Source organism: Numenius arquata, chromosome 1 (genome assembly GCF_964106895.1).
Source record: "Numenius arquata chromosome 1, bNumArq3.hap1.1, whole genome shotgun sequence".
Classification (NCBI taxonomy): Eukaryota; Metazoa; Chordata; class Aves; order Charadriiformes; family Scolopacidae; genus Numenius; species Numenius arquata.
The window spans coordinates 74,343,478-74,366,146 of NC_133576.1; the positions used below are offsets into that span (position 1 = coordinate 74,343,478).

At 42.6% G+C, this 22,669-nt stretch overlaps 1 protein-coding gene across 1 annotated transcript in view; it reads left to right on the forward strand.

Moving 5' to 3' along the window:
- The window catches only part of SH3RF3 (SH3 domain containing ring finger 3), a 250,917-nt gene that overhangs the window by 168,246 nt on the left and 60,002 nt on the right, over positions 1 to 22,669 (forward strand). Inside the window, exon 4 of the mRNA XM_074145535.1 lies at positions 21,290 to 21,664. Coding sequence (XP_074001636.1) covers positions 21,290 to 21,664 — 375 coding nt within the window. The remainder of the gene's footprint in view (positions 1 to 21,289; positions 21,665 to 22,669) is intronic.

Here is a 22,669-nt window from a genome sequence, read left to right on the forward strand (position 1 = left end):
AAATCTTGGCAAAATGTGCAGAATAAGCAAAGCTTAACTCTCACGGTAGCCTTCCACTTGTGTGAGCCGGTAGTCGAAGTGCGTGGGATTTCACATGGCATCCAAAGCCCTGCAGTCTGGATGGAGCAAATTCCAGCCTGGAGTCCATCTCTAAAGGCAGGCACTAATGTCCCCAGCTGTTCCCACGGCCCAAGTAAGAGCTCTTACCCTTGCTACGGCAGCCAGAGCGTTAGAAAACAAGTCAGTCATTTCAAGGATATCAGAGCTGAGCACGCCAGAGCTACAAACAGGGAATATAATCCTTGCTGTGGCTCCCCTTTGGTGAGAGTTGGTCCTGGCACTGTGCTGCCAAGCCCCTCACACGAATACTTGCAAGCAAGGCTTTTTGCAAGTGCTCTATTACAAAGCACTTGCACAGGCAAGCCACAGTGGCAGGGGGGAGGAGAGGTCTACCACAGCCCTGCTGGACCATCAGCGAGTTCCTCATCAGAAGCCCACTGATCTCCCAGCATTCAGGTTTGTCAGCTGGCCCACATAAAAGCCTGCAGTGTCTCCCTAGGCTCCTTTGTCTTCTTTCCACCCTGTGCTTGCTGAACTTGAGAGTAGTCCGCTTCTCAAAGAGAAGTCTGGGAGGGCAATTTTTAGAGCCAGGCTGTGGTGTCACAAAGCAGTGGCATAAAAAACTAGCCAAAGACATCAAAGTATATCTGCTCCCTGCAGTGTTTTAGAAAGTCTGCATCTCAGCATTATGTATCGTTGCCCATATAGCCATATAAGTGTAATGTGACATGGATTTTATGCTTTACTCCCTACAAGTGTCCAGCAAGGGTGTTTTCATGCCTGCTGTGTCTGACTGTCTCTCTGCAGAGAGGCTTTTTCCTGCCTCTGTAGTGTCATCTCTGTCCCAACCTCAGAGAAGCTACAATCGTATAAGGAATAAATATGTGCAGCTCACAATGGTGACTTTTATAGAATGAGTCACACACAGTATGGTCTGTCAGGTAGAGTTTGCACTATTTTTTTTTTTTTCTTATTTTGTTGCTGTCCTTCATTTCCAGTAGAAGTCATTTGGGCTGATAATTTATGTTTTAATTTGTCTTCAGAAAAACACAACATAATCAAATAGATTCTCAAGGTGCCTTCTGTCCTGAAATAAACATCTTATTAATAATCTGTATGGTTTGAAGTCATATTCTTGCTGGGAGGAGTTTTGGACCTGTGAGGAATTCAAAGTCCTAACTAAATTTATTTTACTGTCTTCAAGCTAGCTCCTTCATTCTTAATAACTGCTGTTATTATCTCTATTTGGAAGTTGTAAGTGTTGTGCTACTATGTGTAAAATTGGGAATAATGAAGAATAAAGTGTGTCCTGATAGATTTAAGTGTCTGGGACTGAAATTTGAGGGCAACGGTAAGCCAAGCGTTTGGAGGGACGCATCCTGCTTAAATAGGCAGGAACTGGAAATTCAAAAAAGCTAAGCTATTAGACCAAAATTTCTGACTGCAGCCCCCAATGCAAAGAAGTATTGACCGAGATCAAGAAGCCTTACGAGTCAGTGGTAGAGCAAGGCAATTATGTTGAGCGCTACTGTGACTGTAATATCAGCAAATTACAATTGATGAAGTGCCAGCCCATTGTTATAATGTTTTATGGCAGCAGGGGCACTGAAAGCTGTGATTAAGTAATATTAGGAGTTTTAAAATTCTTTTTACAGAGCAGTGAAGCAGGGTAATGGGTATCTTCTCCTGTTCTTCACAGTCAAAAAGAGAAAAAGGTGGAAAGGAGGTCTAGGAGAAGGAGGGAGGAGGAGAATGGGCAGAGACATTGGTTTCAGTGCCCTGCAGCATAGACCCACAGGACTCCCCAGAGACCCAGGGGAAAAGAATTCTTGCTAGTCAGTGTTTAAAAAGAGTTCAGCCAAAAAGCGAAAAAATAAAATAAAATCGAAAGCTAAATGTGTTTCTTAAAGAAAACAATGATTTTTCATTCCAAAATTAGCTTTGCAGAGCAGAGCACCACATTTAACGATTTTGTGCTGTACCGCTGGATCTACCAGTCATCCTGAAACAGCTTAACCCGCACAGGGGAACCTGAGCACATTTGCCAGGATCCCAGCTGTGGTTGTTGAATAGACCCATCTTCCCAGCAGATTTTGTCCATAATTGTGTAAGTACTTTGCTGAGGGTAACCTTTAGTTAACCTGCAGATTAATGCAAATGGCTGAGAGTTTAGTGTGTGTGTGTGTGTGTGTCTATGTGTTCAATTAATCTGAAGACTTGGAGGTTTCCAGGAGGCAATGCAGGGAACCACTCTGAAGAGAGCAAAGTCTTTCCTGTAGCCCAGCCTATAGATCTGCTTGACTTCAGGATTCTTTGGCATTTTCCTGGTGGTGTGGCCCCCAGTCTGGCATTCAGTCTGGATGGCAGATTTTGTACCTTTTTCCTCTATATGCAGATTCCCATCTTAACCATTTCCAAATACCCTGGTATCCTCAGTGGGAGTCATCACAGCTATACTCTTGAAAACTCAGATGTGCGCGTGTGTATTTGTGGCTCTAATAGATGTTTTGACCATTTTCAACAACATTAACAAATAATTGTTGCCCTGTCCACTTCTTCTCTATGTTTTCTCCTCAATCTGTTTGATTCCTCCCTTCACTGCAGGACAGATAGGTCCCATAGGGATGGGACTCTCATAATGAATTCAACCTTGATGTCTGACCCATCATGTATATATGTGTGGTCTCTGTGGCAACACACTCCGCACCTTTCAGAGTATCCTGTATGAAATCCTTAAAAAAAAAAAAAATAAAAAGGAACGCTAGGCAGTCATTAGATAACAGATAACAATGTTTGTTTGGTGCCTTTTCCAAAAGGAACATACGATCTCTCTTTTTAAGGACTGTCAAAATGGTTCATTTAAGCCTTGCTAGATTCATATAACACTAATAAAAATGGAGGGTTTTGAGAGGTGGGTAGGAAACTAATGTAGATGATTTTAGAAAAGCTGACTTACTAAATCTCAGAGGAGCAAATTCATCCCAGTAGTAAGTAGGTGTAACACTAATGAGTTAAGAATTATACCCATTAACATCAGAATTGATTTTTTTCTGTTCTCTCTCCCTTTATGTGTCAGATTAAAATGGAATAAGAACCTTGTAAAGCTGACAATAATGTAAGCTCTAAGAGGTGTTCAGCCAATTTCTGTTGAAAAGCTTTATTGATATGCATTTTCAAATTTTATAATTACATTGTTTTAAGACTTTCATTCCTGCACCTTCATAGTTTCTAAAAAGTTGGTCCTGCTTGTTTTCCTCTTGCATAGAATATTGGAGAATATTCTAAGATACTTTTTGGTATGAGATTTCTACATGAATGGAGTACAAAATACAGTTCCTATGTTTCACATTCAAACTACAACGTGCGGAATTTGTGTTGGAGGCTGCAAGAGGGACCTCAGTAAGAACCTATACACCTACTACTACTTTCACATCAATCCATGAATAAAAATTAATGATTTAAAGTAGTTATATACATACAAAGTAAAATAATTTAAAGAACTTCAAATGACTGTGATGTCAGTCAGGAAAACTAAGAGTATTAGCAGCCACAAGGGAGAAGATTAAACATACAATATATAATTATATATGTTGTATATATGCACATTAATTTGAATCTGTGACCCCTCTTTTCTGCATAACAGCTCAATTTCTTATTTTATGCTTTGCTTATATAAATAAAGTACCTTTTGATCTTTGATTTAATTTCCTACGTAAAATGTAAATTAGCATGACTTTGGGCAAAAAAATTTTTTTTTTTAATTTTGAGTGATTTATTTTAAGTTTTCTGTTAATTTCTAGCATCCTTCATGAGGTGATAATTCATACAGATTCTGTAAGACTTCTTCCGTCTTCAGGATACAAGATTGAGCTGCATTGTCACCTTTTGCCTTAAAGGCCAGGTTTCCCCTACGTTAGATTAGCTGAGCTCCTCAGCTCCATAGACTTTTTCTAATCACTCACTCCCCTCAGGTTGTTTCTGGACAAGTCAATGCAGCATTGCTTTCTGGTTTCTGTGTCAGGGAGCATGTTCCTCTAAAGTTCATCTTGGGTGGGTGCCACAGAGGGGAAGCCTGCATTCAGAGGTAGGTGGGGGTGCTGTCACGTTTGAGTCATCCTCCAGCCCAGACAGTCATGAGACCTGTGGTGAGCCGCGGGGAGAGCCAGAGCCTAAATTTAGACATAGCTGTAGGTTGTGAAAATTTGCCTTTTGGGAATTGACAGTTTTAGTTACAGGTCTTCTCTTCCTTGTCCTCCTGCCCGCTTTCCCACGAATGAACTAATAATTAAGTTATTCAGATTTATATGTTATGACCAATCTTTCTATTAATCAAAACCACATCCAAACTGTTATCACCTCTTATTGTTTCAGGGACTGTTGAACCAGAAATTGGCCAGCTGTCATATTCAGCAATATCTTCCCCACCCACCCTCTCATTATGAGTAACAACTGAATTTCCTAGATTTTATTTTTTAAAAATAACTCTCTGGGATTATTTATAGAAGGTTTCCAGCCCAGCCAGCTTAAGCACAGAGCCTTGGCAAATAAACCCATTTCATGAGTCTTTCAAATGAATATATATCATTTTCATATCTGTACGGGGCATTTTTGAAGTGCTGCCTCCTAGGTGCCAAAAATTGAAGTGTAAGTTAAGTACTTAAGTAAGATGGACTGACTTTTGCTCTTCATCTGATAACAAGACTTTGATCTCTAGCCACAATCCACTCAAGGACTTCCAGTACTTCCCCTGAAAAATCTTGTTTGTCACCCTTCCCAGTGCGAACTGACTGGGGACTTGCCTGCTTTGTTTTACATGTGCTTCCCTGTGCTATCAACTCTCCTGAACTATGCTTGTGCTTGGATACATGTTTTCCAGCCCTAAGTGCAGTTCTGCTTCATTTCTGTTATTTCTGTGCTGAGTTTGGGGTTCTACTTCAAAGGTTATGTTCTCTTGTTATGGTCCTGGGAGTGCTTTTGTTACAAAACAAGCACTAGTTTTGATCCCCCAATTTCCCTGGACAGAGAGAACAAAATGTCTTCACAAACTGTCGCATCTTGCTTGGTATTCTCATCCATTTTAGTATTTTATTTGTCTTTACTGTCCTTTCATCCTTGTTTCCACTCTCTCTTTTAAACATCACTTTGCAGCTGGATGGTGAGTGAAGAGACACGTCTGCTGATGTGCAGTCCTACTGGCGAGTCACAACAAGAAGCAGCAGCAGCAGCAGAACAGCAGGAACTGGGAAATACTCCTCCAAATCTTTTATGAGACCTTGCAGGTGTCTAGGTACCATTCATCTGACTAATAGCAGATAGATCTCTACATCTAAGCTAGTTGTCTGGATTCCCCCTTACCATCGAGAGAGATGACCAGGTGCTCGTAGGGATAGAAATAGGCATTGCTGCTTAAGGGAGATATCAAAAGTATGTCAGATGAGCCTACTTGTAGAAGACCCTGTTTCTCTTCGTTGATTAGGAGGGGAAGCAAGGGCTGCCAGCTCCAGCCTAAGGAAGGGAGAACTACTCCTCATCTTCTGTGGTGGCTCATGCTGTGAGTCTGTGCTTTGCATGGTGTGAAAGGGAAAGGCCCACAATGCTTACTGCACATAAAACCTGCCATTTCACCAGCAAAGAGTATCTACATTCAAGTCAGTCCTTTTATGCTATAGGCAATATTTATAGATTTCCAAAAGTATCTGTCATCTACCTATCAATGTTTATTCTGATTTTCTTAGGGAACCTTAAAACTGCTGTGTCTTTCAGAAGCGACAAGGTGTCCTGAATGGATAAGCTTTTGGCAACACTTAGACAGCAAATCTTGGGACAGCTTAGGGGCACTCTTTACTACCCATTACTTCCTTGTTCTGCTTCTGGGATAGCTGAAGCCTGCCACGGGTGTCGAGGAAGTCTCTTCCACAAAAAAAAAAATAAAAAAAAAAAATGGCTGTTTGTGTTGTCCCACAATGTTTCAAGTAGAAAAATACTTCAGGCAAAGCATCGGTCCCTTGGCCTTTTATCTGCTTAGAAGGACCAACTAAATAGATAGCACATTGCTTAGGGTTAGCTTTTTCCTGTGCGATTGATGACAAATGTTTTGGACTTCCCAGCAGTGCTCAGCATCTTCATAGCACTCAACCACTGGAGTGAAATCTTTCAGCAACTGCGCAGGTTTCCAAGGGCTGGAAATTAGCATTCCCCATTGAGCGTACCCGCTATCCCAGGGCCCTGGAGCAGCTCTAGAGCACATCATCAGTAATCTGCTCTCTCTAGAGGAGGCACAAGAACAGGGCTTTTGTCTTTTCCAGCCATTGATCACCTCTGACAGCTTCTAAAGATTGCTTCAGCAGTGCTGAATTCCTGGGATCTTTTTCCTTTTGAAAAGAAAGTTCTTTCAGTCTCACTTACCTAGAGCTAATGCATGAATGTATATTAAGAAGCTATATGTCAACAGATACACGATTTGTCTAGCAGTTAATTAAAAATAAAATCCTAGAGGACTGCATTATTTCTCACACAGGCATTCTTTATTTTGTTTCCCATTGTCCTCGTTAGTCTATGTTGCACATCTTAATTAGCTTCCTTCTTGGGGAGCTTTCCTGGTGCCATAAAACTCCAAGAGTGGAAATTTTCAATCCAAATGTAGCCACAGAGGGAAGGTGCAAGGGTTTTGGGAGATGCCCCTGGAAAACTGGCTATATTCTCTGCCCCTTTGCTGTCGGCCACAGCCATCTGAGCAGAAAGTAAAATGTTTCCGTGTGTGAGTCACAGCACTGCTGCTAGGAGTGCCAAAGAAAAGTGAGTCCAGTATTAAAATCCCAGCCTATGAAAAGAGCTGGAGAAGGTGGAAGCACACGTTATCCCTTGCTGTGCCTGTGGCGGCTGGGACGACCTCCATCAGAGGGACAGGATGGACAGCTGATGTCAGTGACACTGTAAATGATTTGCAGGGGGGTGTCTGTTACATTCCTTCTTGTCTCTGTTTTCAGAAGATGTTACATAAATATTATTCTACTGTGGTGAAGAGTCACAAAATATGGTTAAGCTTGATCCTTCAAGCTTTCAAAGAGGAGTAGTTTCAAGAACAATATTTTCCTGATAGGATGAAGCTATGAACCGGTTTTACCTCTTTCCTTACTTCTTGTTGTGGCAGCTCCTGGAATGGTCAAACTGTCTTTATTCTAGCTACAAAGAGACCCGGGAGCATATGTGTGTGCTGAATGCATGCTTCAAACAACAAAAATAGCATGTGAAGTTGATTTTTAGCCTAAAAATGTCATTAGCTATGCCAAAACCAGATGTTTGAGTTAAGTCTCAAATCCCCTAACATTTTGTTAGGTGTTAGAGCTGAACATTGAGAAAACCAAGTTCAAAAGGCTAGAGGAGGAATCAGTACAAGCAAATTAAAAACAAAAATCAGAAACAGAGGGAGATAGAATTAATTTGGGGATCTCCATCTCTTCCAGATTTTCTCTAGAACACACAGGATTCTTGAAGGCTCACCCCTTTGTGTTTAGTCTATCCTGTAGAAGAAATTACATAGGAGTCCTTCTTATTGCTTACTTTGTTCCTTTACAAAGTAAATCAACAGTTGTTTATTTTATGTTCTGCTGTGCCATTTTTGGCTGTGATACTTGTGTTGTTTTATTCTGACAAAAGCAAGGGCTGCTGCCAAAGGGATTGTCCTGCTTTTGCCTCATCTGTGACAACACTTTCCTTCTGCCTTCCTTGTTCCAGGACTACCAGACATGTGGTTGCATGCTGAGATGAATCTGGGAAACTCACCCTGTTGAAAGCTACTCATTTAAGTTGTTGCTGCTTTTTTGCTTTCCAGTCATACCTGCCCCATCATCCCATTTACCGCATAGCTATGTGAACATGCTGGTACAGGGCAGATAGTGGGAAGATGGGAAAAGAGGACGTGTGGCAGCTTACACTCACTGCAGGAAAACATGACCAGGGTAGCAACCCTCACCATAGACACTCTGCAGGCGATGCTGCGCTCTAGGCCATCAAGTCAAAATGGTGAGATGAAGAACGTGGAGCTTTGTGTAAGCAACCTCCTCTACCTCCTGCTTGTCCCTCTATTTATCTAATTATTGTATTAAGTTATAATTTTATGACAAAGCAGCACTAGGTACTCCATAAACAAGGTTTATAATATTAGCCTCAGTTTAAGTAAGGCTGGAGGGAGTGTCCTGCTCTAAATCTAACTTTGAAGTCTTCTGATCTGTTTAGACACAATTGAATCAAATTGACAGGAAATTTCATGAGAGAGGTTTCCATAATAGAATTTTTCCATAACAGAATTCTTCTGTAAACCTTAGGACAAAGCAGGAGAGGTGCCAGAGCATTCAGGCAGTGGTGGACTCATGCTGGAGATACTCTTCTCTTGCCCTGTGGCTAAGGGGATGGCACTAAGGGAAGAGGCATCTCTGCCTTGTTTTACTGTTTCTCAAGAAGAAAGCAACCCTGCAGAAGGAGGGAGAGCACTCCTGATTCAAGCCCTGTGTGCCTTGCTGTTGGTGGGAAAAGTAAAGCACAGTGGCATGTTTCTCGATGGTAGTCTCCTTGATCCCTTTCTCTGATCTGCTTCTACGTCAGCAGCAGAGAAAGGAATTTACAGGCATGTTTTCCTCTTGCGTCCTTTTTCTTTCCTTTTCCTAGCCCAGGAAGAAAGACTGTGTGTCTTCCCTTTGAGGGCAGAAATAATGGCCTCAGCATCTTCTCTCATTTCTCCAGTCTAGTGCTTAGAGAGGCTTGTTCATTCCCAGCCAAAACCTTTTCCTTCCACAGGTGCATTGCTCAGGAGAGAGAAGTGTGGTTGAATTGATTTGGTGGGTGCCTGTTTTTATTCCCTCTCAATATATGAATTTTTCGGGTGGAAGGAGGGCTATAGAGATGACTGATACCCCATTCCTGGCAGTCCCACAGGCCATGACAAGGTCTAGCAGCTCTTCATGCTGACACTGAGCTGCTCTGCCCCACAGCAGCTGGGGGGCTGTCATGGTTTAACCCTGACCAGTTACTGCTTGGGGCCATGCTCTGTCTCAAGCACAAAGTTTTGTCATACAGGGGGGTCCCTGAGGGCACAGAAACACTCCTGAGGGCTGAGTTTAAGGTCATAGCAAAGGCAGCTGCACACCATTTCAGCAACACGTGTCCGCTTTTGCATAGGGCAACTCTCACTCAACATGTACCTGTTAGGTTTCAGAGCAGTACGGAGTCAGAGTTAAGTGTGTTACTCTTCCTATTTGGTCACTGGTTAAAGAGAGATCAATGTACTTTCATGGCAAGTAATAAAGACATTGCCAATGAGAATCATATCCTCACGCCTGGCTCCATTCATCCATGTGGCTGGCAGTCCTACCCAGTCTTTGGCCAACCTGATTGCCGAGGATTCATAAATATCAGACTCTCATTATCTTGCATCCTGGTTATGGCTACATCCTTTTTGCATCCTTAACAAATGCAGACCTGACTCATTTGTGATCATAAAGAGTGCTCATCTGCGGCCACTTCTTTCTTTCTCTCCGAAGCCCTTTTCTGTCCTGTAGAGCCCATATAACTTGATCTTACTTGCAAACCTTTGATTACTCATTTCTCTCTCTCTCTATCGTCTTTTATTTACTACTGAAAGATCAACGCCTGCCTTTGATCAGCTAGCGATGCCAATCACTTCATCAGTTTTTTCAAATTCTCATTTTCTTCCATAGTGCTGTGTTCTTCACTGTTGTGACAAATGCTTCAAAAACATCTGGACATCTGCATCAGCATTGCTACTCCAGACTCCTCTCTAAAATTGTTCTTGGCTGTGGTGCCTACAGAAGATTAATGGTGTGAAAAATCCTCTGTCCATCTTGCTGATAAGACTGTCTTCTTGTATATTTTGTCTATATCTATATATTGTTTCTTCTCCTCCTCTTAAGTTGTACTTTCTTTGGGCCAAGAGCTGCCTCATTGCTCTATGTTTACGTAATACGCCTCACAATGGAGTTCTGATCCGTGGTGGGAGTTCTTCAGCATTTAATGGCAAGAATAATAAAAGTATTAATAACAAATGTCTCTGTGTGACTGCATCACATGGTGTGGTCACAGTTTGCAAACATGGAGCTTCCTTGGGACAACTTGTCTCTCTGCCTACAGAATGTAGGTGCAACCCAGGGCAGTCCATTTTCAGAAAGGAATCTGTTAGGAAAATATTTGAGCTTGAGTAATTCCACAAACAGGGGGAAAAAAAAAAAAGTGTTCTGCACTTCCAGAAAGATTTCCTACTGTGCAGATTTTTTGCTAGCCCATTAATTTTGCCATCTTGGAACTCAAACAGCATGGCCTAGAGCAGTGGTTTTCCAAATTCCTTCCAGTTGTAGCATACTAACATAAACAGCATTTGCATATGGATGTCGTAAAAGTGACTAATGCCGGCAATCATCGTACTTTATTGCAGTAATGTGACACATGTGCCTGAGCATCCTAAGAGATCTGCTCAAAGCTCATTGGCGCTGAAGAAATGGCGCACCTCTTATCTAGCAGTGACACCCACGGCAGAGCAGGCTTTGACAGAAACCAGAGTGTGAATCCAGCTTTAGATGAGCATACGAGAGGGAAAGGTACTAGCTGCTTCACTGCATGACTCAACAGCGCTGGGTACGTGTCCTTTGCCCTAAACCAGAAATCAAGCTCAGGAAGTTGAACAAATAGCATTTTCTAGTTTGATAGCTGGAAAGTTCAATGAACCCCTTGACTGCAGCTGTTGGCAAGTCAGTGGAGAGACATCCGACTCCAACTTCGGCCTTGTACCCAATCATATTTTAACATCTCAGATTCTCCAAAGAAGGCTGCAAACAGTTCCTCTAGGTGAGGGGCAGTCAGTCATGCCACAAATTGCAAGGCTGAATGCTGCCATTTTCAGTCAAGAATTTGCAGAGTCGAGGGAATTCGTCACAGTTCAGCCTTGTCAGATTTTTCTTCCACGAGATGAGGGGGGAGGGTTGTGAACCCAATTACATCATCATATAGCACAGAAAACACATTTTCATGTCTTACAGACCGGCTTTCAGAGCCGTCAGTTGCCGGTCAGGCTTCTGACACTACTGAGATGTGCATTATTATGCCATGAGCAACAGCCACTGTTTCCTAATGCCATCCCAATCTGTTGTCCACCTTTAAAAAAAAAAATGACAGAAGTATAGAGGTCTCCTAGATAAGACAACCTCGTGTAAAAACTGTTTAAAAATAACTGGTCACTGCATAGAGCGAAGAAGGATGCAAACTAGTGCTCACACTAAGGGAGAATAGAGAGCTGCGCTGCTGTTCCAGGCTTTGGCACATCTTTGTGGGCGGGAGGTGCTTTAAATGCAGAGATAATTTCAAGCAGTGTTTACACCATAATAGCCACAGGATAGGGAAGCTACGAGACATAAACTCAGGCTGACAAGTGAGGTCTCTCTCAGAACAGTAGTAAGAAGGCGGGTCTCCCTGTCACAGGGACGATCCATGTGTCATGGTTTGATGCTGCCCCATCACAAACACATATAGTTCATCTCCAATTCCAGAGAAACATTTCAAAACTATCTCTCTAGGAAATCATCGGGCATGTGGGTGAAACAGCAGCACATCATGTCATGACCCATATTTTCACCCCAACTGGCAAATAGTGAAACCAAAGCCCGGACACAGCTCTCCAGTGATGCAGCAGCTTTCGTGACGCGTGGCTGACATCCTTTGATGTCGGCCACTCCCAGTGAAACACGCAGTGTGACCCCTGGAGCTGGTGCTGCAACTCTCCACCACAACCAGCAGCCCTGCTGTAGAAGGAGCTCCATGCACACAATATCTAACTGTACAGCCTCATGGGACATTGTTCTACTGCAAATGCCCTGTACCACATCCAGCGATCTTTCTCTGTCTTGTCTCTGGGAAGCAGGAGCCAGAAAAATATGTAGTCAAAAATTTCTCTTTCCTATATATAGTACACACAGGGCAAAGGCTGTTTATCACAGCCCTTTAGTACTAATATCTGCTTGAAATGTGTATACCTTGGTTCCTTTTACAAGCAATTGAACCAAAACATTTTCTTGGCATTTGCTTTCATTCTTCATTTCACTGCTTTATCAGAGATAGAGAAAGCAGTACATTTATTTGTGTGTGATTCCCCACAGGTAATCTTCAGTTGCAGCACATAAAACTTAATTTTCCCCAATTGCACAAGATTTCTTATTCTACACAAAGTTGTAAATCACAGCAACAAAGACTCCTTGCTTGCTCAATGTAGGCAAAGCCTTGCAGTACTTGAAAAATTACTTTGGCTTTCCCATGTACTCCTTGTGCTGCGATTCCAAGAGCTCCCAAGAGATTCACAGATTTATCCAACTTCATGCTTTCTGCAGATAACACTGTTGATGTGAGGTGCATGTAGGCCTTTTTCTCATTGTCCACCAGAACACTTTTGTTATCAGTTCAGAAAGGACTTCAGCAAATATGTATATTTTGTTTCTTTCATCCCTATCCTTTATCACATTAATTTGGAAGCAAGTGTTTTTCTTAAAAAAGACATGGTATTGTTGGTTTCTTCATACAACCGTGAACATTACAAAAACAGTATTTTCAAGAACAATATTTCTGGGAACAAATCTCAGAGAATGAGGAAAAGGGCACGATGTTGTGTCTGGTAAGATGTGTGCACAGTGCAGCTGTCAAGAAGGCAAGAGTCCACAAAACAACATGAGCATGATATTGCCTGGTTCACAATCCCATTTATAATTACTTGGGGGTCACACACTGTAATTGGGAAGCCATTTGCTTTGAGACTTCCAGGCTTGATGTGTGCATGGACTCTGAGGAGATTCTCTGCCTTAGCTGGTGGTATTTGACTTGTCAATTTTCAGCTAATTCAAAATTTGGTAGATATTGTTGATCACCTAAGTAACCAATAGCACCAGGAGCCTTGTGGAACATTAAGGAAGGAGGTAGAAAGTTATCAGAAAACATGAGGCTTGGCTCTTTTTAAGGCATGTAGGATCTGCAGATATTGCTTAGAGATGACCTGTGATCCACATAGCTCTGCTCCAGGAACTGCAGTATCTTTCCTAGCCCGTGCTGAAGTTTTGAGGTCCAGCTGGCTCAAAGCAAAAGTTTCTGCAAGTGAAGGCATTTCTAGATTTCAGCAAAAAGCTGCTTGAGAGGCCCTCCCTTCCTTGCAGTAATTGGCAACAATGGTAAAGGGCTCATATAGCTTTCCAGGTGTCAGCAAGGCGTTAAGACTAATCTGAACTGCTTCTGAAAGCCTCCTGAGTCCATCTTGGTCTCCTGTCCAGGCTGCTGCCCAACGTAAGGCTGCCACTTCTGCCAGCACCAGCATCTTCTCTCACTGTGGAAACGATCACCTGGATTCAGAGGGAGAGTCACAAAGGTTTTCTGTTTAACAAGAACAAGAGTGAGGGAGACTCAGCGTAGCCAGAAAGCTGGTGGCTTTCTACTAGGAATGTGGCAATGTTGTTTCAGGCTCCCGTGGCTGTTCCTCCACAACAGGACTTTGAGCCAGGAGCTCAGGTACCCAGGTGAACTCCCAAATCACTGTAGCCGTGGTCATTTCTGCGTCTTAGGTGAAAAACATTATCTGAGAAATAGTTTCCTGAGGCACATCTTACCAAAACCAGCATGGTCCTGCAAAGTACTTAAGTTCTGATAAGTTTCATTTTTTTGATGAAAAAAATGGTTTTGTCAGTAAACTGTTCACAAACTCAAACAGGGACTCTTCTGGTATTGAAATTGGTGCCAGATGGGCAACAGTCCTTCCACCATTGAAGGCAGCTGGAGTTTTGCCACTGACTTCAAAGGAATTAGGATCAAGCCCATGAATTCATGACTGCACTTTTTATTTAGCTTTCTGAATAATTTATAAGTAAAAATAGGCTGGATTCTCCCACTCTTTCTGATGTTGAGTAAAGCTGTATTTGGTTACATTTCTTGCTTTCAAAGGAGCTTTGGTGCAGTCATGAGCATCTCATTATGAAAAAGGGTGTCCATAGAGGACAGATAGGAAGAAAAGAGAAGGAAATCCTCAGGCACATTGGAGACGCACAACAGATCTGAGATTCAAAGATGACAGATCAGAGCAAGATAGTCCTCATTCTTAGAGCTGAAGGCTGGGTAGCTAGAATTGTTTCAGGCAGCAGAGAGGGATGCAGAAAGCATACTTCTTTTTGGTGAGTTCATCTATTTTTAATGCCATTGCATTTAGTATTATTTTTTTTTCTTCTCAGTGATTTGGACATTAGTTTGCATAAGCTTACTAGTTGCACTTTGCTCCTGAGCAGACTCTGCAGCAGACTGCACATTTTTCTGGGATTCACCAAGCCATGTGTTTGTTCTCCATCACTGAGAACCATTTTCCATCTCAAAATTGTTTGGAAAAAAGGGAAAGAAAAAAAATATTCCCAGTTCACCACCCAAGGCTTAGTGTTTACTTCTGCTGCACGCATCATTTATTTTCATTCTGCAAGATCATGATGACATGCTCGTCCAAGCACATGCTGTTCTAATATGCTACATTCCTTTGGCCTCTCAGTGCGTTAGAAGTGACATTGCTGCTAAATGAGAAAGATCTTGTAAGACAGGGAAATAGATTGTTAAGTAATGCTGCCTTTCAAGGAACCATGATTGGCTTGATTTTTCCGGACTATACATAATTCTGTACATGTATGACCCTTATTAGGAAGGCTATCTGCTGTATGGTTTTAGGGACTTCCTTCCTTGAGAACATGCTAACATATTTAGCAGTCTTTTGGAAAAGAGAATGAGACGTATGCCTCAGCCTATGTATGACTAGAGAAACAGGACACCTGAAGTTTGAGATGTGCCCTAGCAAAGTATTTCTGCAGCTATTTCTCTGTGTGAATGTGTTCAAGCAAACGCATGTACTGTGCTTGTATTTTCTGGGTGCATGGAATAACTCTGCTCTCAATCACAGTGTGGGGTTTCAGAAATCTATCTTCCATGATGGATAAACCACTTGCAGAAAATCCGTTCCACATTTACTTGTCCTTTCCTGGCAATAAATTAGAAAAGGCAATAATGGATTGTTAGAGAATAACACAAAAACATTAAATAATGCTTTGGTTTAACTATAATATTTTTTCTTAAACTGTGCCTTAATAATGATTCTTCATTAGAAGATGGCGCCAAAATGAATAAGTGAGATAGGATTTTGTAGCTTCTGTCCAATGAATTTAAACTGTTCATGGAGAGCTTGGGAGGCTTTCTCTAAACATCTTTAAATCTGAATTTACAAAACATGTAAAAGATGAAAATTATAGATACATTCAATATGACTTGGTTGAATAGCCTTTGGTGCTACTTTGTCTGCTAATATCCCATTAGTAAGCCCTTGGAACTGCTGTACATCCAGTGTACTAACTTACCCAATGAACACGTAAAGTATTAGGTAAAGTATTATTTACTTTCTCCTAACACCCATTTGAGTCAAAGGGTGTTTTTGCTACTCGGCTACAGTAGAAGAAGGGTTGTATCCTGCCTTTGCAATAGGGATAACAGTAAGGAAAAGCTGCTTTAGCTTTCTGAAACGCTGCTTTTTGGGGATGAAAATGCTTTCACAGATGCCGTCCTCTCAGGGACCTAGCAGAGACAGGAGGCTCTTGTATAGTTTATGCCCTTACTTACTTAATAACCTCACTGTGCTTCAGAACATAAATTATAATACTAGCAAAACTAATTTAATAAGGGCATAAGAACTTAATATTTCCTGAAAGTAACTACTCTGAAGTGAAAATGCAGTAATAAATTCAGACTGTTTATTTTAATCACAAAATCATCTATGGAACTCCAAGCTGCCAAAGTTTCTGCAAGACATAAAATAGGGATGTGCATGATCTTCTCAATATTTATGAACTGTAAAGTATAAAAATTAGCAGTCCCTACGTGAAAATACTTTCAGTCTTTCAGGGGGACATTGTGAAGAAGTCTTATTAATAGTTTTAATTTTTCTTTCTGCTCTGCTCAGTGGTTCCTTTCCAAAACCGTCAGCATGATATTTTTTTCTTACTGGTTTGCTCTTTTTCATTAGGTGTGCATTGATTTGTGAGGTTTTGTAACTTTTTGCTTTCAAAAGGGGCCCAAAGTAACATATTTGTGATCTTATACCTGTATTTGAACAGGACACGATCTAACAGCACGATCCTTTAGCTAACGCTTTCCATAAAGACAGAAAAGAAGCTTACATAGCAAATGAAGCATTATGTTCCTGAAAGATTTAATAAACTGTACTTTCTGGTTCAAACTGGCTCCAGTTTAACAAAATACTTAGGCACGTGTGTAAAACTGAGAATTTAAGCAATCCTTCCTTATTTAGAAAAGAATGGCAGTTTAGTCCCATTAGTGACACTTTGGTCTGTGCATAATATCAAGTACGCACTGAAGTATGTTGCTAAACCAGAAACAGAGCAAGGTCCTCTCTTTGGTACATGAGATATCAGCCAGAAATTAATCCATTACCCAGACGTAAATGACTAGATAGCTAAGAGTATTCAATAGCAGAATAAGACTCACTGTCTTCCATCTTACAGAAGACAGCACCGTCAGTGAACTGCAACAACCCAGGAGCTGCCATGGTGACCACTGTGTATCAAGGTGTCCCTTGGAGGTCTAAACTGGGCTAGAACAATTTTGCCACTATCATGGATTAGCAAACGCAGTGGCATATTTGTCAGGGGAGATGCAGTAATGGTTAATTATTTAAATCTGACCTAAATTTCCCACACTCCTATCTTGTTCCATAATAATAAGTTCCACAGTTATAATTTGTTCTTTGGACTAAGGCTAGAATTAATTATGACCCACACTGGACAAGAAGTAGCTTTTTCCTTGCTCTTCATCCTAACTGGGACATGTAAGTAGGTGCATAACACTGCCCGTTGAAACTATAGTTAATTAAATCACATTGGGATATAAAAAGCATATTTAGTCTCATGTGGGGATAGTCAGTGCAGATGACAGTTTTTCTCCTGTATCCCCTCATCCTTCAAAGAAAAATATGTTGAAACTGTTTACAGGTATTCTCTTTTAAACCCACGTGTCAGGAACTGGGGTGAACTGGGGTGTGTGTATAGGTGTGAGTGTGTGCAAGCATGTGCAACAGAGACAGACGGAGAGACGAAGTCACCATAATGCATTCTGCAGAAAAATGATGTTTATCTAGACACTAATAAAAAAATAATTTTGGCAGCGGAGAAGTCCTGAGTTAGGTAACGTAATGTTTGTACCTTTGTTGCCCATATGGTAAAGTCTCAAGCAGAGTATCTAAAAGAGTCATATCTAAAAGCCAGAAGAAGAAAAAAAACCTCTCCAAATAGTCATATCTAAAAGCCAGAAGAAGAAAAAAGCCCTCTCCCTTAGTTCATATTGTATGGGCTGTCTGGCTGGAGGCCAAAGTCATGACAGCTTGCATTGTGGCAGGGAGAGCAGTGTGGCTCCCTGATCAAGGTCAGCAAATTTTTAATGAACGGAGCTTGATTACTGTTCCCTTTGTGGGAAAAGGTTGTTTGGAGGTGAACAAGGCTCTGTGCACAGAGGTATTCCACATGCGCCCGCCTTCAGTCTCAAAACCAGACAAGCTGGAGCTGTCTCCAGTACAGTTCCTGGCAGCTGGGGAATGCCTTCCTGAGAAACAGGCACAGTAGCTCTATGAACTGAGGCTGGTGCATCCTTATCTCAGCATGCAGCACCCATGGTCAATAGTCGCTGAGATCCTGTGAACAGTTTTACTGTTCCGTTTCATCGCATCTCTTGCATGGTAGGGTCCTTCAGATATTATAACGCTTGCCCTGGCAAGGTTTTGCATTTCCAGAGCAAGAATTGCAGGACGACTAGGACTGTTTGACTGGTTGGCATTCAAAATCCAAGCCTTATCCCTCTAAATAATATATCGAGTTTTCTAGGACATCCTCTTGATACGGAATGGATTTGAGGTAAAATCAGTCCTGCTGCAATCTCAAGGGTATTTTACTCTTTGGGGTTAGCAAGACCAGAATTTCAAATGTAGGTTCTTTCTAGAGGAGGCATCAAAAATGGGCGAGAAAGCTGAGTTCTAGTATTAGGCGTTGTCATAAGAGCTGCAGCCTTCCAGAAATGTCAAATTCCTGAGACTGACTGCGGGTCAGAACTTTCCATTAAGCTTCTCCTCTGGAAGCAGATCTGCCTGAAGATCTGATGACAGACACCAGAAAGCAATGCTTGTTTACATACTCAGAGTTTAAAATAAGAAATTTGTAATCATGTTTATGTTTAAAAAGGAGTTTCTAAAAGTTCTTTGTGAAGAGACAGCACCATTTGCTTTTACAAAGCAGTAAGCAGAGCCTTTTCTCTGGTGTTTGTAGCCTATTTGGGAAGCACTTTCCAGCATCCCTGGGCAAAGCTGTTTAAAAACAGTTCTCTACAAAAATAAAGTGGTAAAGCTATAAAGCATTTTTTATCTTGGCAGACCAAAATATTTTTTTCCCAGTATTTCAGGAGGACTCTGACATTCCCAAAAAGTTCATTAGCTTGACTGTTTGGGGGAGGGCTTTTTTTTTTTGCCTTTAATCTTCTACTGATATCAAGAATGACTTTGTTTATATCAACACAGGACTATTTTTTATCACCCCATGTTTAGATGCTAACTCTCTTATTGACCTTTTAAACTACATTTTGCTTTGAACAAAAAAGTAATTGATTTTGTTGCTTTAAAAAGAACAGCTTCGGTGTTAAATTGGATTCTAGCCATTGGGATTTATAATCTAATTCTTACAAGAGTAATCAGAGTTTTGATATTAAGAGCTGGAACACTTCATTGTTCATATGGAGCATTGTTGTAAAATCAGGAAGTTCTAAATATTATTTTTTTTAACTCTGTATTTTCTTATGTCAAAGAGTTAGAATATATTCTTATCCTGCTTGCTGTTGACTAGCAAAATATTTCCTCACCCTCTGCTGTAGAAAAGAATCATGCATATTTGATGTTTTTCTCCTTTTCTCCTTAATATTTCAAATAATTCGGCTAGACTATCTCCATCAATTGGGTAAGCGGAGCTGTAACACCTACTTAAGGGAGGGGAACCATCTGGTTTCCTTGCAACTTGGAGCCTGCTGGCAAATATTAGGTTGTACCAATTTAGAGCATGATGAAGTGGGAAATAATGGACATTCTTGAAGAATCTGAAATGGGATCAGCTGTTATTGGCAAAAATTGGCAGGTGCAGTGCACTATGCTGGCTGTAAGCATGGTCTCAAGTTGGAGAGTGCAGCTGGGAAAATGGCCTGCTAATTGAATGGTTGCAGGACTCCCAACAGCTCTGACAGTCGTGGTGCATCATTAATTGGAGGCTCTTGGTTGACTTGGTGGAAGCTGTCACAGAATGAAGGATCCTGCAAGCTGATGTTTACTTTCTAGGTGTCAGTTACTTAGAATGAGTCCTCGTGAAAGTGCTCAGAAGTGCTTTCAAACTTAGGAGGACTGGCATAAGGCTGGCAATATCTATTTCTTATTTATATTTACCACATGTTGACAGTGGTTGGGAGTCATAAAAACTACTCAATTGCACATTTGTTTAACTGCACGCTTCTATAGTTATCTTTCTCATCCCTCTCTTTTTCCCTTTTATTTTCTCTTGTATTCCATTTCTAAATTTGCATTGCTTGGAGCAGCAACTATTCTTTTTTTTTATTTAGAGCCTGAAAAGACCTTATCCTCCACTGAGTATCTTGGATGCGGCCATAATTCATACAGTAGTTACAGAAACAAAAATAGCCTGGTTTTGGTCCAGAACAGGTTCACATGCACCTCTGGTTTATGTGGGTTTCAGAATAGCAGTGTATGCAAAAGCCTGTATGCGTTAGCCGTGGCTCCCTTTTTCATATGTTGTTTTTATTCATTAAATGCAAACATATTGCATTGCATCCTAGTTTAATATAAAGGTCTGTTGGCAAATTGTGGCATTTTCAGCTGTTAGCACCCCTCGAGGGAAGATCTATTGGCAAGTAACGCTGTGCAGAAAGCGCTGCTGTCTTCAGAGCGCACTTCATGTACCATCAGATACATGAAGAGAGGGTTTTTTATTTACATAAGTAGCACCCATATATGCCTAAAAACTCTCCAGTTGGGTAAGGCATAGATTTCCTGTATGAATTACGGTGACTAGGAGGTGAGAGGCTTCAACAACAGGGTTGTCCCACCCAGCATAACTTTGGCATTTACAGGCAATGAGGAACAGGGGGCTGAAAACTGACCTGAACGTCCAGGTGCTCTGCTGTCTCCATGGATTGTAGGCCAAGTTTTAAACCCTTTGGGAGGACTGGTGAGGACAATTTTTCAAGTTGAACCGTGAGCAAGTCTTCCAGTGGCCATCATGCTCCTCCTTGGTTGAAGTGACACAGCTGGAAAAAATGCCTTCAGTTTGTGTCTGCATTTGGATAACCTGTGTTGGGTGGGAGGCAGTTAGATGGAATGGGAAAGATTTGGATCTGTACCCCTGGATCGAAATCCTGTGTGGCAAATGTCAAGCATAGGCCTACGATGAGGCTGGGAATAGCGAGGTGGAGAGACTGGAGATGGAGAGGCTGCTGCCTCCTTCCCCAATTCTGCCTCTGCAGCCTGACACAAGCTATTTTGGTGAACGTCGTTTTTTAAATGTTGTAGCTTGATGTGCACCAACTTGCAGTGCCTGGTTCTAGCCTAACTCTCCTGGATGCTTATTCTGCCTCTCTTTTGATTTTTCTGGCATTAAGAAGTGATTGGAAATAACTCGCCCAGCTTCAGAAAATGGAATAAATTGGGCATCTCCCTGGAGCTGGACAGTAACACTGTGGCAGGTTTGGGTACTAGTGTACCAAGTGTACTAGTGGGCCTCCTGGGGACCTGCCTGGCCGACTGAGAGGTAACAGACAGATGATAAAACCAGGATGTGTTTGGGACCTGCCCCGAGTGCCCTGTTTTCCAGGGCAGAATCCCCCTGCAGTGAGCCCTGGGGGTGTGTGGGCACATAGGGCACCCCAGACCCCTCTCCTCCCTGGGAGATGATTCGTCGTGATTTGGTGCTCAGCAGCATTCCAGGGTAGGCCGCCAGGAGAGGACCTTTAGGGACAAAAGCCCAGGCATGTCCAGCAGGTGCCATCTGTTGACTTCCCCCCTTCTTTCCTTTTTTTAACCTTTTTTTAACTTTTGCTTTTCCTCCACACGCAGCTCAATGAGTCCGCCAAGCAGCTCATCGAGATGGACAAGACGTGCTCGGCTGCCGCCTCCGGCTGTGACGTGCCGCTGCCCACAGAGACGGCGGCAGTGGCGGCGGCTGCAGCGGCGGCGGCAGGTTTGGCACCGTGCTCCACACTGGCCGGCGCTGGGGCGGCCGGGGCAGCCCAGCGGCAGGCGGAAGGCAAGAAGAACGCCAAGAAGCGGCACTCCTTCACCGCCCTCAGCATGACGCACAAGTCCTCCCAGGCAGCCAGCAACCGGCACTCCATGGAGATCAGCGCCCCTGTCCTCATCAGCTCCAGCGACCCCCGGGCGGCCGCCAGGATCGGGGACCTGACCCACCTCTCCTCCAGCGCCCCAGCCCAGGTAAGGGGTGGGTGAAGGGGTGTTCTGGATGCCTTTGGTGGACTACATACGGCCCAGAGGGCCTGGCTTGCCGCTCTCTCACCTCTTTCAAAATGGCTGACCCTTGCACAAAGCAGTTGCATGGTGGTGTTGTCCCAGTATGATGGTACTTGGCATTTGTTGTTCGCATCCTTGTGTTAATCAGTGGGCAGGTGTGAGGAGCCAGAGGATAAGGCCAAATTTGATTTGCAATAATGGACCACATTTTAAAAAAAAATAAATTTCAAGACATTGAGGTGCTGGAGCGTGTCCAGAGAAGGGCAAAAAAGGTGGTGAGGGGTCTAGAGCACAAGTCCTGTGAGGAGCAGCTGAGGGAAGACAGGGTGCCTGCATGTATGCTGGCATGTGCCACACGGCCAGCTGAAACAATGTGGCAAGGGGTTGCTGCCACCACAGAGCAGCATCCTTTGCTTCTGCCTCTGATGCTCGCCTCCCTCCACTGTCCATCCACATGTGGGAGCCGGAAAGGCAGCACAAGCCAACTGTAATTTAACTCATTTTCCTCCACATGCCTTTTCCAGGCAGGGTCTCTGTGCTGTAAGGTCTTTCCCCTCATTTCAGCCCTCAGCAGGAGGATGAAGGTGAGGATACAGCCCCCGCACAAAGCAGCGCATGTGCCAAGATGTACTGGGACATCTGTGAAGCAGCACAAGCACTAGACATGAGTGAGGGTCCCAAGCTTGTCAAGTAAATGACACCCAGGTTTTTGGCACTCAGAGTGACACATTTGGACTTTTGAGAGATGTGACAGACTGTGGCTTTTCAGTTCTTGTCAAGGGAAAAACCATGCACATCCTTTGCTAGTCATGTGAAGACTCATTCTAAGCTAGTAAACCACAAAAATTGGACCGTGAAGCAGAAAGTGCCTTGATTATTCTCTCCCTTTTTAACAGAACCAGTGTGCAAAACCCCACTCATTTTGCAGACCTTTGTGGCATTTGGACACAAGTGGTAGGGGACAAGAAG